At 33.6% G+C, this 13,862-nt stretch overlaps 1 protein-coding gene and 1 non-coding gene across 17 annotated transcripts in view; both read left to right on the forward strand.

The window, feature by feature from the left end:
- The first annotated feature begins 4,510 nt into the window (after positions 1–4,510).
- Positions 4,511–13,862, forward strand: part of LOC131146860 (protection of telomeres protein 1a-like) — a 129,397-nt gene continuing 120,045 nt past the window's right edge. For 6 of the 16 annotated variants that reach the window (XR_009134483.1, XM_058096687.1, XM_058096681.1 and 3 more), the window contains exon 1: positions 4,522–4,701. Coding sequence is in view for 15 of the 16 variants with exons in the window: in XM_058096687.1 (XP_057952670.1) it covers positions 4,578–4,701 (124 nt within the window). In the remaining variant the exon portion in view is untranslated. Of the gene's footprint in view, positions 4,702–13,862 lie in introns of all 16 variants that reach the window. The other 10 variants (XM_058096685.1, XM_058096684.1, XM_058096678.1 and 7 more) reach the window with 3 other exon arrangements.
- Positions 5,779–5,871, forward strand: LOC131147053 (small nucleolar RNA snoR113). Its single transcript, XR_009134583.1, has one exon. It is a non-coding gene; the product is annotated as a small nucleolar RNA snoR113 (small nucleolar RNA).

Below are 13,862 nucleotides of genomic sequence, written 5' to 3' on the forward strand. Positions count from 1 at the left end.
ATTATAAAAATAATGATAATTTATACATGAATGGTTAAATATAATGTTACTGTAAGTTTTTTTTTATTATATAATTTCAAAAGCACTTGTAATAATATTTTGTTTCGATAAAATAAATAAAAAAATTAAAAGAGAAATTGCACTTAACTCCTAAATCTCTCTTTTAAATTCCGACAAAATTTTATTGTATAGTTAAATTTCGATAATTTTCGCTAAAATTCCGAGATTTTGATAAATTTCGGATGATTCGTTGAGATTTCGACGGAAATTATGCAAGACAAAAATCGACTGCGATTTCGATTTCGAGGGTGATGGAAATCAGAAATTTCGACGGAAATTTTGACAATTTCATGCAAATTTAAGATCATGAGTTTAACTTAAAACCACTAATGGGTTGTTATCATCAAAACACGACAACTAGGATCATGTAGCCACTCAGACTAACATAATGGAATTGGATTATGAATGGATCATTGACTCTTATTTATCAAAGGATATTTTGACATATGGATGTCAATGAGTGTTTTGAAGATCATGGAAGAGTTGAATACATTAAAAGATCAAGTGATGTACGAGTTCCATGAATAAGAATTTATATTTGCTACTGTGTAAGTAATTAGATTATGAATGAAGTTTTAAAAAACTTTTCAAATTTTTATTTTTTATAATTTTAGAAAAGAAAGAGAAAAAAAAAGAAAATGATGGAGATGAAGATGCTAATGACAGCCTCACACTAAGGGAATGGAACGATAAAAAATGATGCATATTAAACATTAGTAATTGATAAATAATTTAGAGTTTTATTTTATTTTGTCTATGAATATAAGATGGTTTCTAGATATCTTTTTAATTTTCAAAGAAGACGCATCATATAACACATATGTGCCATAGTTCATAGAAAACTAGCTTGGCTTGATTACTTGTTAGAGGTGGAATGATTAGATCATGACATACGTCGACTAGCTTTTCCTTTTATATGAATATATGTTTGAGTCAAATATATCATAGTGTAATTCAAACATACAAAACTTGGTTAAAAAAAACAAGTACTGTTCTTTTTAACAACATGATCAATCCATATTTTGTTTAGTGTGTTTTATTGTTTTATTTGTTGTACATATGTGCAGGTCATTTGGAAATAATTTTTTAAGTTCTATACCAAATCTTATGACTCAATTCATAAGGCACGATTCATGAAATTTGAATTTTGACTCATGACTCAGCCATCATATAGACTGTACTTAACACAATTAATACATCATCACTAACTCTATTCACTACAAACACAACAAAACTTCAAACAACTAACTTAAAAAGAAACTTTATATACTACTGACAATTTAAATAATAATAACAACTAAAATAAAGAAATTGAACCAATTAAAAAATCATAAGTTATTCGAAAGAAAATTCAATGCAAAACATCTTTCAATAACACTTCCAACCAATAGTTCTATTGGATGGTAATAGAGATATGTCCCAGGGGTTGGGTTGGCTAAACGTCAAACTGATGCACGGAAGTAGTATCCGTATTCTGGACTTTACTTGATCAGTAAGACCTAGGGACGCTGATCCGTAGGTTTGGTGCCTCATCAGGGGGTCCGAAGGACTTGTTGATGGCTGGAGTTCCTATGTAATAAAAAAAAAATAGTTCTATCTTCAAGGAATATAATATTGTACTACAAGAACGTAGAAATTGAAAGAAGAGGAAGATGGGTGTTTAATAAATACCCCATTTCTCCTTAAATAGGTGAAATCAAGACAAAACTTTCAATAATCTCAAAGTTCGTTGATAGGGACTATGCTCTTGATGTGAATTGACCTCCACTAACCATTGAGGGAAGAGGATGATTGAACAAAAAAGGATTTGTGCAAAATCGGAGAGCCTTGAGTTTGCAGAGAAAGAGAAAAAAAAGACAAAAAGAAAAAAAGGCATGATTATTTGCAAGTGTATGATCAAGTAACCATTACTTGATTTAGCTTTTCTATGCATTAAATGAAATTGAATATTTCTTTTATATAAGCTTGAGCTTGAGCAGCAATTACTCCATTACACAAACTGCCAATTTTCAAAGAGATGTCTTGAACTTGGATTTGTATTGAATTTGAATTTGAATAAAAATAAATTATATTAAATTTAACTAAATCTACTCAAATCCAAATTCAAGACCTAAAATCCATACACCCAAATGTAGCATCTAGGAATTTTTTTATTTTTATTTTTTCTTTTAAGTTTACTAATGTTCTTTAGTTTTTTTTTTCCCTCTTTTTATCTTATATATATATATATATATCCTGAACCATAGCACCAACCCACAGGTGGCAGTCTATGCACACCTTTTTTTTTTTGTTTATTTTTTTTTACATTCAAATTTTTATTTATTTATTTTTTTTAAAAAGTTTTTATCCTCTTTCTTTTGCTTCAATCTCTTTTATAGTAGAGGAGGGGGCCCGCATGGGTCCACTGATCTTTTTACATTTCATTTTCCCCCTCTATATGCAGAGGCGTCTATGCACATCTCACTAATTTCTTTTAACATCAACTTTTTCCCCCCTCTTTAGATAGGCACGTGGGCCTAGTAATATTTTTTTAAACTTTTCTTTTCTTTCCTTTCCTTGCTTGGTGCAAAGGTAACCCTACCTAAGCCAGGGATGAGACTAACTTCATAAACAAACTATAAATTAATGTGCACTGTAAAACAAACACGTGAATATCCGGTGCGTAATCTAAAAAAAAAAAAAAGGATGAAATTAACTTCATAAAAAAATATAAATTCATAATTCTACTATCATTTAGCATATTTTTATTTTTGGCAATTTGATGAATTAATTAATATATTATATTAATTTAATGTATAATTTTCTTGTTTTAAATTTTATTTATTCAAAATTTGTAACACTAGTTTTCATATCTATAATTGCAAATACTTATTTTTAATATTTTTATAGTCCTCTATCATGGCAAATATAGTTGATTTGATGCTCAATATTTAAGGAGGAAAAGAAAAAATTTTAAAATACAAATGCTTACTTTACACAAAAAAAAAAATTAAAATTTCTTTTTGAATAATTACAAAAATGCACCCAATTTTTTCAATTTTGAATATTATGTTAGAATGTTGAAAAATGATAGAAGATATTTTGGATTTTTCTATACAAGTGTTGGAAAATAAAAAAGATAATATTCTTTTATAATTACTCAAAAAATTTAAAAAATTTTGTAATTGAACAAGCTTCGATATTTTATTAAAAATTATTTTTTAAATATTAAATTTTCATCCATTTTATTACATTTTATTGTGATACACATTCTAAAAGAGTTGATGAAGTGTTAAAAAGTGTTAAAACATAATTAAAGAGGGAGGAAGTTAAAAGGAAAAAAATTTAAAAGCTTGAGGGTTAGAGATTTTTTTTGACTCCTCTCTCTCTCTCTCTCCATTTGACTCAATGTTATTATTATTCATTGAACACTGTTCTCTTATGAGACAAAATTTAAAAATTCCAACATGAATGAATTCTACTAGAATAAAATTTTTAAATATGTCTCAACTCAACTATTTTCTATCATTTTCTTTCTCAATGCTTTTACATTACAAAATCAATCTAAATTATTAGTTCCTAATTTATTTATATTTAATTTATTTTACAACCATTGAAATTATAGAATTAATTTTAATTTTATTATTATATATATATATATCATGTTATATTTCTATTTACAATCATTATATATATATATATATATATAAATTAGGAAAGTGATTAGAATTATTTTTAAAATCTTATATACAATATAATATAATTTTTCTCACCTAATTTCTATCAAAAAGTTCAAATAGCAAAATATTACAATTAAATGTGTGTAATTTAATAAGTGTTCAAATTTCCATAGATTATAAAATAAACTGTTCAAAATTTACTCAAATTTTACATTTTAAATCATTGTTCAATATTATTATGATCTATATATGTATTCTATTTTTCTCAATTAATTTTACATTTAAATTGGTTTGTCGCAAATAAATTTATATCATATGTGCATCTCTATAATATTTTTAAAATTTTATGTATTGCATGTACTTTTTATAAATATTATATTATCCATATAAATTTATCAATAATTTCTCAATTATGTTGAATAAATGATATAAAATAATGTGTTAAATTCTAATATTATCTTATTGAAACACATATATATGCCTACTCGTGAATTGCAGGTCACTTATGCTAATGCATATAAATCTTAAGTGTGCATAAAATTAATTTAATTATAAATATTTTTTTTATGTTTCAACTTTAAGTTTTTTGATAATTAAAAAAGAAATTATAACAAATTATTTAAAAATTTTAGTTTGTTAAGAAATGCAAATTTAGATGATTTTTAAAATTTAAAATATAAATTTAATTCTCTATAGTAAAAAAAAAAAAAATTCTATACCAATTTATTATTTACATTTTTATTATTTAATATTTGAGAAAAAAAGCTATAAATTCAGTGTCCCTTAACTTCCAACTCATTCCAACTTTCCAACTCGCAAGCGGCTCGCCGCAACCCTCTAGGGTTTCAAGGAACAAAAATGGGGATGAGAGATGATTACAAGTTTCTTCAAATCAAGGACGCTTTGCCTTGTCTCAATCAGAAAGTGAATCTGATCGGCGTCATAGTCGAGCACAGCGTCCCAAGGTGGACAAAGGGCACTGGTATTCCTCCACTGCCCATTCTGCTTCAACAGTGATTTACAAGTTTGTTTCAGTTTCAGCTTTCAAATGGCTCTCTTTCTTGTTTCTAATAAAGCTCTAAAATCAATGTTTTCAGCTTGATATTGCTAAATGGTTCTGCAATAAATTGCATCTCTCTTGGGTACGGTGCTTGGTTTAGTTTACGAGCAAAACAATTTATCGAATTCGTTTTCAAAATTATTGCAAGTGCTAGAAGATTCACGTAGGTCAGTCCAGGTTTGGTTATGGTTGGGTCATCAGTGGTGTATTTCAGCGGCTTGCTTTCAAACTACGGGACTAACTATTCTTCAACTTTCCTTCGTCTTCAATCTTCTTTTCCTCCTCCTCCTCGGATCCTCTTCTCTCTTTGTCCGAAATTTCCCTGTTTAAAGCTAGAATTACAGAGATTACTGAAAATGGGGATCTCATGGAGCAGTAGAAGGAGAAACGACAATTATCTTCAAAGCCACCCACCGGTACTGCCTCCTCATCTTGCATCTTTTGCTTACTTCAACTTTGAACCTACCACTCTCCCTCCACCTCCTCATATTTATGTTTTTGCGGCCAACGCCCCGTACTCTTTGTCTCCTCCACCTCCATACCCAAACCCAACTCACAATTTCTATGCAGCATGTCCTCCCCCTCCTCCACCCTACTACTCTTCTTCTGGTCGCAGTTCTTGCAATTAGGGTAATTCCATGATGGTTCCTTTGAATTTCCCTCTTTATTGTGCCAACCCGAGTGGCTGGTAGGGTGCGCCTACAGTGCTCCTGTCGCTGTTACTGCTGCCCTATGTTGAGGACCAGAATGCTAAGAAAGTTAGGAATGATGTGAATGTGCCTAAGGATCCACTTTGGATTAAGATGGATGAGCACAACCCAGATCATCATCTAGATTCTTTTTGTTTTTGATGCATTATTTGATGGGAGGTAATGGTTCTGTTGACCTTTTTTTTTTTTCATTTCCCTTATTGCATTATAATGTCTAGTTTTTTTCCAATATGCTGCATGTGTGTTATTCAAGATTGTTATATGATAAACGGGCTAGCAATGTTTTGGCTGGCAATGATGACAAAAAGGCCGGAATTACAGCTGCTCCCAGTTGGTTGGCAGTAGAATGATGAAAGTCGTTGTAAGGTGTTTTCTGAGCCTGCTGATGTTGCTTTCGGAATGTTTTGGTTGGTAAAATACTTTCATATGTGTATCTTACTTGTCTATAACCCCTTTCTCTCTTCTTTCATTGTTCAGTCTTCCCTTCCTCCGACTCTATCTGTCTCTTTGGTAAAGTTTTTTAGTAGAGCTGCACATTGTGTGGGCAGATCAGGTGGTTATGAGCATACTCAGCCTTACCTTCTCAAATAAATTATGTAGTTTTTGATGAAGTTATGCTCCAATAAAGAATTGCAAAGTAAAATAAGTCTTAGGATTTGAGAAACTGTACTATTTTTACAAGACAAGGAAACATGGCGCATGCACCATTGATAAAAACAGTTTTTTTGAGCCTTCTTGATTGTTTAAGCGGGAATCAATCAATATCTTTGCCAAGTTCAATTGTGGAGCTTTGTATCCACATGCAAGCAAATTCATTGCTACACTTCTAGCTTCCTTCTTCCTTGTAGTTCACAGCCGAGTCTTTGTTCTTTACTTTATATATTTTTCTTTCTATCTCTCCCCCTCCCTCCCTGTCTCTCTCTCTAAACTTCATTGAAGAGTTTTTGTATTTTTCTCTCGTATTTGTGTGCTCCTTTGTTAATATTTTGAAAGCCTAGCATTTTTTTTATTACGTCATATTGCCCTTCTAAATATACTCTATAAAATGGATTGTCACTAAATGTATATGAGTTTATGCAGTAGTATACACGAAGTTTAAATGTCCTTGGAAGCTTGTTTGGAAAATAGCAGCCCCTTCGAAAGTTGCTTTTTTCGCTTGGGAGGTTGCACTGGGGAGGATCCTCACCTTAGATAATCTCCTAAAAAAAAAGAAGGGCTTGACTATTGTGAATAGGTGTTATACGTGCCTTGAAGAAACATAATCAGTGAACCACATCCTTCTCCTCTGTCCTTGGACTAGGAATATCTGGAGCCTATCATTTCCATGATCAAGTAGAAATGGGTCATGGTAGTTCGGTTGAGGGTGCAATTTGGGCTTTGGAAAAGGATTTGTTCCTACAAGACCAAAAAGAAGGCTCTTTCTCCTATCCCCTTGCTATATTTTGAATGGTTTGGAAAGAAAGTAATAGAAGGTTTTTGAGTGGATGGTTTCTTCTATGCAGATTGTCTTGGATAACTAGATGTCCATGATCTCTAATTTGCATAGTGCGATGCCTAGGAGGGACATGTTTGTTATTCTTTATTTCCTTGATTTTCTTCTTTTATTGATGTATCTTTTGTTATTTGTTGTTCTTACTGTACTTGGCATCCTTTTGATGCGTTGCTTTTTCTAATAATTAAATTTTCTTTGTTAATAAAAAAATAATCGGAAGTTTAAATGTGTGAGGAAATATATGTATGCATATTAACAACTTCGAATACATTTATTTTCCTACACCATTGAAATTCATGTGTTTTTGTATGAAATTTATTTTCTCGAGCGTCGTTCACTTGTTCATAAGAATAACAATTAGGACTTATAATTAGCACATATTTTTGTGTGTACACAAGTGTGCGTGTAACAACCTGCCTAATTTACCATAATTTTTTTTTTCATAATAACATTTAATATAATAGTCCTGATATCCTGTTCAACTAATAAAACATAATCCACTTGGACCCCTGGGTACCAGAAATATACCTGAAATACAACTCTGATACCTAAGCAGCGGAAAACATAAAATCTTATATATATTAAATCATCCAACCAACACAATACCAGAGTTTTACCAAAACTGTTATATACACATACACATCCCAAAAATGACCAAAAAGTGCCTAGGGTCATAACCCAAAAATCCATCAGACCCTAATATAACAACTTCCTCGTCTGACAGAGGAGAACAGTCGACCTCTAACGCTGTGGAGCTATATCCGCTCTTCTATTTGGGTTCTCTGAAATGTTTATATAGTTGGGGTGAGACACCTCTCAGTAAGGGAAATAAACTAACATCAGTGTGTGACAACATGAGTATTTTCCTGTTATACATATAACATTACACAAATCATATCTAGCAAAACTGTCTGTATCGTAACCGATTAAAACATAATTTAACATAACATGGTATAACATACCTAGTTTCTATACATGAAATCATCATATATAACTGTACATGAAATAACACCCTGGATGGATAACTGGCTGGTGTCATGTTTTACCCTCACATGATTAGGTTGTGCGGCTCGAAGGTGGGACCTAGCAATGGCTGGCTGACCACGCTAGATCAACATAAGTCTGTAAGTCCGATGGGTCTGCCCCTCCTGGTCCAGATGCCAGAGGGACACCTGCACTATCATAAAACAACATTGATTGCCGATCTCCCACAGTCCCTTATGACATGTGGTAGCATTAACATATGCATGATCGTGATCATATAGCTACGGTACTGCGTTTTGTGAAAGCCTAAACCAAGCCATCCGAGTTCTGATAACATTTAGTAAATTTCAAATAATGATACATAGTTGTTTCACAATAATATTTGTCAAAATAATACTTTCGTGAATTTTTGCATATCATAACCTATAAATCACGACCCTTACGCTGACATTTTTGTATCTTGTAAGTCACGACCCTTACGCCGGCATAGTAAAACATAAAAACCACGACCCTTACGCCGACATAGCATATCATATAAAAACCACGGCCCTTATGCTAGCATATCATATCTTGTAAAATCACAGCCCTTACGCCGGTACATAGTTTGAAATCCCTGTGTTGTCTCAATACCATACTTTAAACATAGTTCGTGTACCGTTTTTAATATCTTTCGAAAAACAGTAATAACATACTGATTCTGAAAACATAATATTCTGATATTTCATAAAATTATATAATTTCATACTTATGCCACACAAAAGTGAATATTGTTCTATTCATATAATCTGCACAAAATCATATTCCCTGCTAATCTGTATTAAAATCATTTTCCTGTTAACAACAGTATTTCCAAACTCAGTTCTATAACATACATAATTTCCTTGAAAATAAAAGTTGAAAATTAATAAATAATTTCATGGAAATACTGACTTAGTTTATTACCTTAACCTGGCTTATTGAAAAGCTCACCAATCATTCCAAAACTACACCCGTGGTGTTCCCAGCTCAACATCCTGAAATTTATATTTCCCCCAACAAAACTTTAGTATAAATCCATCTAATACCTTTCCTCAATCCAGAAATACCAAATACCTTAATAAATATTTAAATAATCAATTTACCCAAATTTTGGGATGGTGCCCAAGTTAGCCTAATCAACAAATCACTCTAACAGATTTTAGAGAATCTTCCCAGGAGTAACGTGACAGCTTCGGATCTTTGAACCGGCGAAGAACGGGGCCGGATTTCTAGAGAGAAGGGGGAGGGGACGAAGTTAGAGAGAGAAAGACAGTTCCTGCATGATTCTCTTGCCAAAAATGAGTTCTTGACCTTTTATAGAATTGCTTGTCCACGTGGCCTCGTCGACAAGTCACATTTCCTCGTCGACGAGTCCAAGAATAGTCTCGTCGATGAACGCCATCTTGTCGACGAGTTTCAGGTTCTAGAAGAAGTTCTCTCGATAATTTCTCGTCAACCAGGCATGAGTTCTCGTCGACGAACTGAAGGCCCTTCTCGTCGACGAGCACTTCTTCACTCGTCAACGAGATCTTGCTAAAAACCTTTTTGAAAAATCCTTCTCTCCTTTCTTTTATTATTAAATTATTATAATTCTTCGGATCTCTACAGTGTGTGTGGGCACTTGTAAGGCATTTGCTTTCTTCTGTTGTTGTGGATCAGTAAAATTAAGTATACAAAAGGTTGTACTCAGGTTTCACAAAAATGCCCTATTATTAATGAGGAAATATTGAGACAACAATAACCGAAGAATCTCATTTTGGATAAAACATTGGCAAGATACAATTAATGAAAAACATAAATATACAATTTTTTGAAATATTGATTGAGCCTAGTATATGTAGCATAAGTTAAATGACAATTACTAGAATTTAATTGTGCTTATAAATGGTGATAGATCTTGGGTGCATTGTGAGTGGTTAGAAGGTAAGGGGTGAGCTAGAAAATGACTTTAAACACAAAGAGAGGTATGCTATAGAACGGTTAACAAATGTTTCAGTAAAAAAGGTGCCAAACAAGAAATCTTGGGCTTGAAGAGAAGTATGTCTTTTATGTCTTTTAAGAGAAACAAATGATAGAGAAATAATTTGTAAAAATTACAATAATATACACTTTAATAAATTGTACTCACATTCAACTAACATATAGAGTAATGTTTTTTGATCATTTAAAAAAATAAATTTCTTTTTATTTTCTTGCTTGGATTATTAGGGTAAATTATTTAGTATTTTTGAGTAATGGGGCATCTAGGAACTTTGGAGGCTTTCTTGCTCATTACCTTCAGTCATTTACTAGATGTTTGGGTTGGAAAATCATATGCTTGGGAATCTGTTTGTGTAACATGACCCGGAAAATTTTAATGATTAAAATAATTAGGAAGATGATATATGGAATTGGTAAATAAAGAACAAAGGAAAAAGGAAGATTTAAAAGTAAAGGAACAACTGACCTCGTCGATGAATGTTCCATCCTCGTCGACGAGTGTTCTTCTAGAAATCGTCGACGAAGTTCAGTCCCTCGTCGACGAAGAAATCCCGAATGAGTGGAATTCAAATTTTAAGTTTTGTCGACGAACGCACCCTCTCGTTGACGAAGTTCCTTCTGTGGTTGGCGACGAAGCCTGTCTTCTCATCGATGAATCCATGTGGCAAAATCGCGTCTAAAAGGATTCGGGTAAGCTTCTTGGTGAAGAAAACTTATTTTTCTCTGTCTTCTCTCTCTAGAAATCGTCCTCTATGCCTTCTCTCTTCAAATCCGGTTCGGATTCAGCCCGAATCGACAAACGGAGACCGCTAGGGTGTTCTAGCAGAGCAGATTTCTAAACTAGGCTTTTCGAGAAATGCTTCAAAGTTGAAGTAAGGGTAAATGCTATGAAATGTCAAAATTAATAACATGAACTGATGCAAAATGCAAGATAAATGACAGACAAAATAACGTATTATGGTAGTATCAGTATATATGCTAATATAACATGGTACGTGTTATGGGCGGGGCAAACTCTTTGCTCGAGGGCTTGCTGAGAAAGGCGAGTGCCCTAATAGGTATCAGATGTAGAGGTAAGCTACATAACGTATTAGAGCAGAGGGAAATTACTTGTATTGTATGGGCGGGTAAATTTCCTTATTCTTGGGAGTCTTTGTTGGTAAACCTTTGTATGAACTGTGGGAGTACGATATTACTTTTTCATCTGAGGGCTTACTGAGTAAGGTAAGTGCCCTGATATGCTTCAGTTGTGCTCATTGGTTGCCTAAAGTATCAGAGTAGAGGGATACTACTTGTATGGGCGGGTAATCACCCCAATCCTTAGGTATTCTTGTGGGTAAAATATCTTACATGTGTTTAATTAGGCTTAGGAAAGGATTTTAGAAATTATGATAATGATTTGCAAATGATGAATACATTACATATGTTATTTACAAACCTTATGTTGGCTACACACTGATTTAATATATTGTTTCTTCCCTTACTGAGATGTGTCTCACCCAAATACAAATTTATTTTTTTCAGGACCTCCATTTTTGATTATAGAAAGGAAAAGGGTATAAACTTTGTTGATACCTTTGGAATGTATAAGTTTATGTTTTATGTTTTAAGTCTTCTGAGTTGTGAATACTGGAAGTTGTGGATTGTATTTTGAAGATATGTATATATGTGGATACAGGTAGATGAATGATTTATTTGGAATGTAGATAGATGTAGAAAACTCTAATATTATATTGGTTGAGGATTGTAGTTATGCTTTCCGCTGCGTAATTGTTAATGGAATAACAGGTATAGGAAAATGGATGACGTGGCACCCGGGTTCCACTAGGTGGGTTCGGGATGCCACGAAACATGGTTTGTTTAGGTATAACGCACCGGACCGGGTTTTCGATTTTGGGGTGTTACATTTACTTCTCCCCTCTTTTAGAACCTCGAAATTTCTTTACCACTCAATCATTTCCTCATTTTAGACATTCCTTAACTCACTATATCCCAATATTTATATCAAAAGAATTCTTACATTATCCACAATGAAATAAAATCATCATATAAACTTCTCAATCATTCATAATCAAATTAAATCATTATTATCTTAATAATAAACTCATACTTATGCCTCTGGCATTATCTTGCTTAGGCTGCATCAACGAGTAAACTCGTGTTGGACCACCTCTTCCTAGTGGAACTTGCTGTTTTCCCCGGTCCTAGTTTAGTACAGGTACAATGGGCAACGAATCCTGACAATTTTTCTTGGTATACCTCGGTTTACCGCACCTGAAACAAGTAGGAGTCTCAAACTAGCATTCACCCCTATGCCTCTTGTTACATTTCTGGCATACGGAGTAAAACTGATTACCCTCATAACCAGGATAACCCCAATCTCTTGTCTCCTGTCTCGAGCCTATCGCATCTTTCCCGATCCCTGACTGACCTCAGCCTGAAAGTTGGATGGTACAGGTCTCTTCTTCTGCTCTGTAGGCTCCGTATTGCCCTGAATGCTCTTTTTTAGCACCGAAGCCTTATCAACCAAGTTTGAGAAATTCTGGACCTAAAATCCGCTACTAGTTCATAAATTCTGCGTCTCAGGCCTTTCTCAAATTTCCTGGCCTTCTTTACCTCGTTCGGGATAAAAAATGGTGCGAAGCGAGATAGCTCTACAAATTTTGCTGCATACTCCCCAATGGTCATATTTTCCTGGGTCAGGTTAGTAAACTCTTCAATCTTTTCCTCTCTGGTAGATAAGGGAAAATACCCATCGAAGAACAGCTTTTTAAATCGCTCCTAGGTCAATGCTATTTTTACCTGCCTCTGCTCATCTAGTAGTTTCACTGAAAGCCACCAGCGTTTTGCATCTACGGTCATCTTAAATGCGACATAACGGACCTCTAGCTCGTCCGTGCTGTCGAGTACAACCATGATCTCCTCTATCTCTTGTACCCAATTCTCTGCAGCCACTTGATCAGGTTCTCCTACAAACGTTGGAGGGTTCATTCTCATGAACTCCTTGATGAGGCAGCCCCGATCTACCACTGGACAATTTCGCCCTCTAGTATCCTTCCTCATTTCTGCCCTGATCTGTTGGGCAATACCCTGCAATATCGTGGAGGTATCATTTTCCTTTTCACTGGAAGTCTCTGAATCATTTCTGCCTTCAGCCTCTACATCTCCATCCCTAGGATCCATCCTGAAAATAAGATAGGAAAGAGATAAGAATTCCATAATCATAACCCTAACAACACAATTATTAAATTTAAATCTAATATACATCCAAAATTTTCATATAAAGATCAGTCTCACAGCTTAGAAATGAAATTATCGATGGTTTACCGTGGCTTTTTTGAAGCCGTCGACTACTTTAGAAAAATCACAGGAAATCGTCAATGTATTTCCGCTTCTAAATTACAAAACAAAATCCTATGCTTCTCAACACATAATCTATCCATCTAGTATTCTCATCCTAACGGATTCCTATACTCTGGTATAAATCATCCATAAGTTTGCAGAATCCAAAACCTATTTCTCTGATACCAAAATATAACACCCCAAAATCAAAAACCCGGTCCGGTGCGTTATACTTGAATAAATCGTGTTTCGTGGTGCCCCAAACCCGCCTAGTGGAATCCGGGTGCCACGTTATCCATTTTCTTGTGCTCGTTATTCCATTAACAATTACGCAGCGGAAAACATAACTACAATCCTCAACCAATATAATATCAGAGTTTTCTATATTTATCTACATTCCAAATAAACCATTCATCCACCTGTATCCACATATATGCATATCTTCAAAACACAATCCACAACTTCCAGTATTCACAACTCAGAGGACTTAAAACATAAAACATAAAACATAAACTTATACATTCCAAAGGTATCAATAAAATTTATACCCTTTTCCT

Source organism: Malania oleifera, chromosome 13 (genome assembly GCF_029873635.1).
Source record: "Malania oleifera isolate guangnan ecotype guangnan chromosome 13, ASM2987363v1, whole genome shotgun sequence".
Lineage (NCBI taxonomy): Eukaryota > Viridiplantae > Streptophyta > Magnoliopsida > Santalales > Ximeniaceae > Malania > Malania oleifera.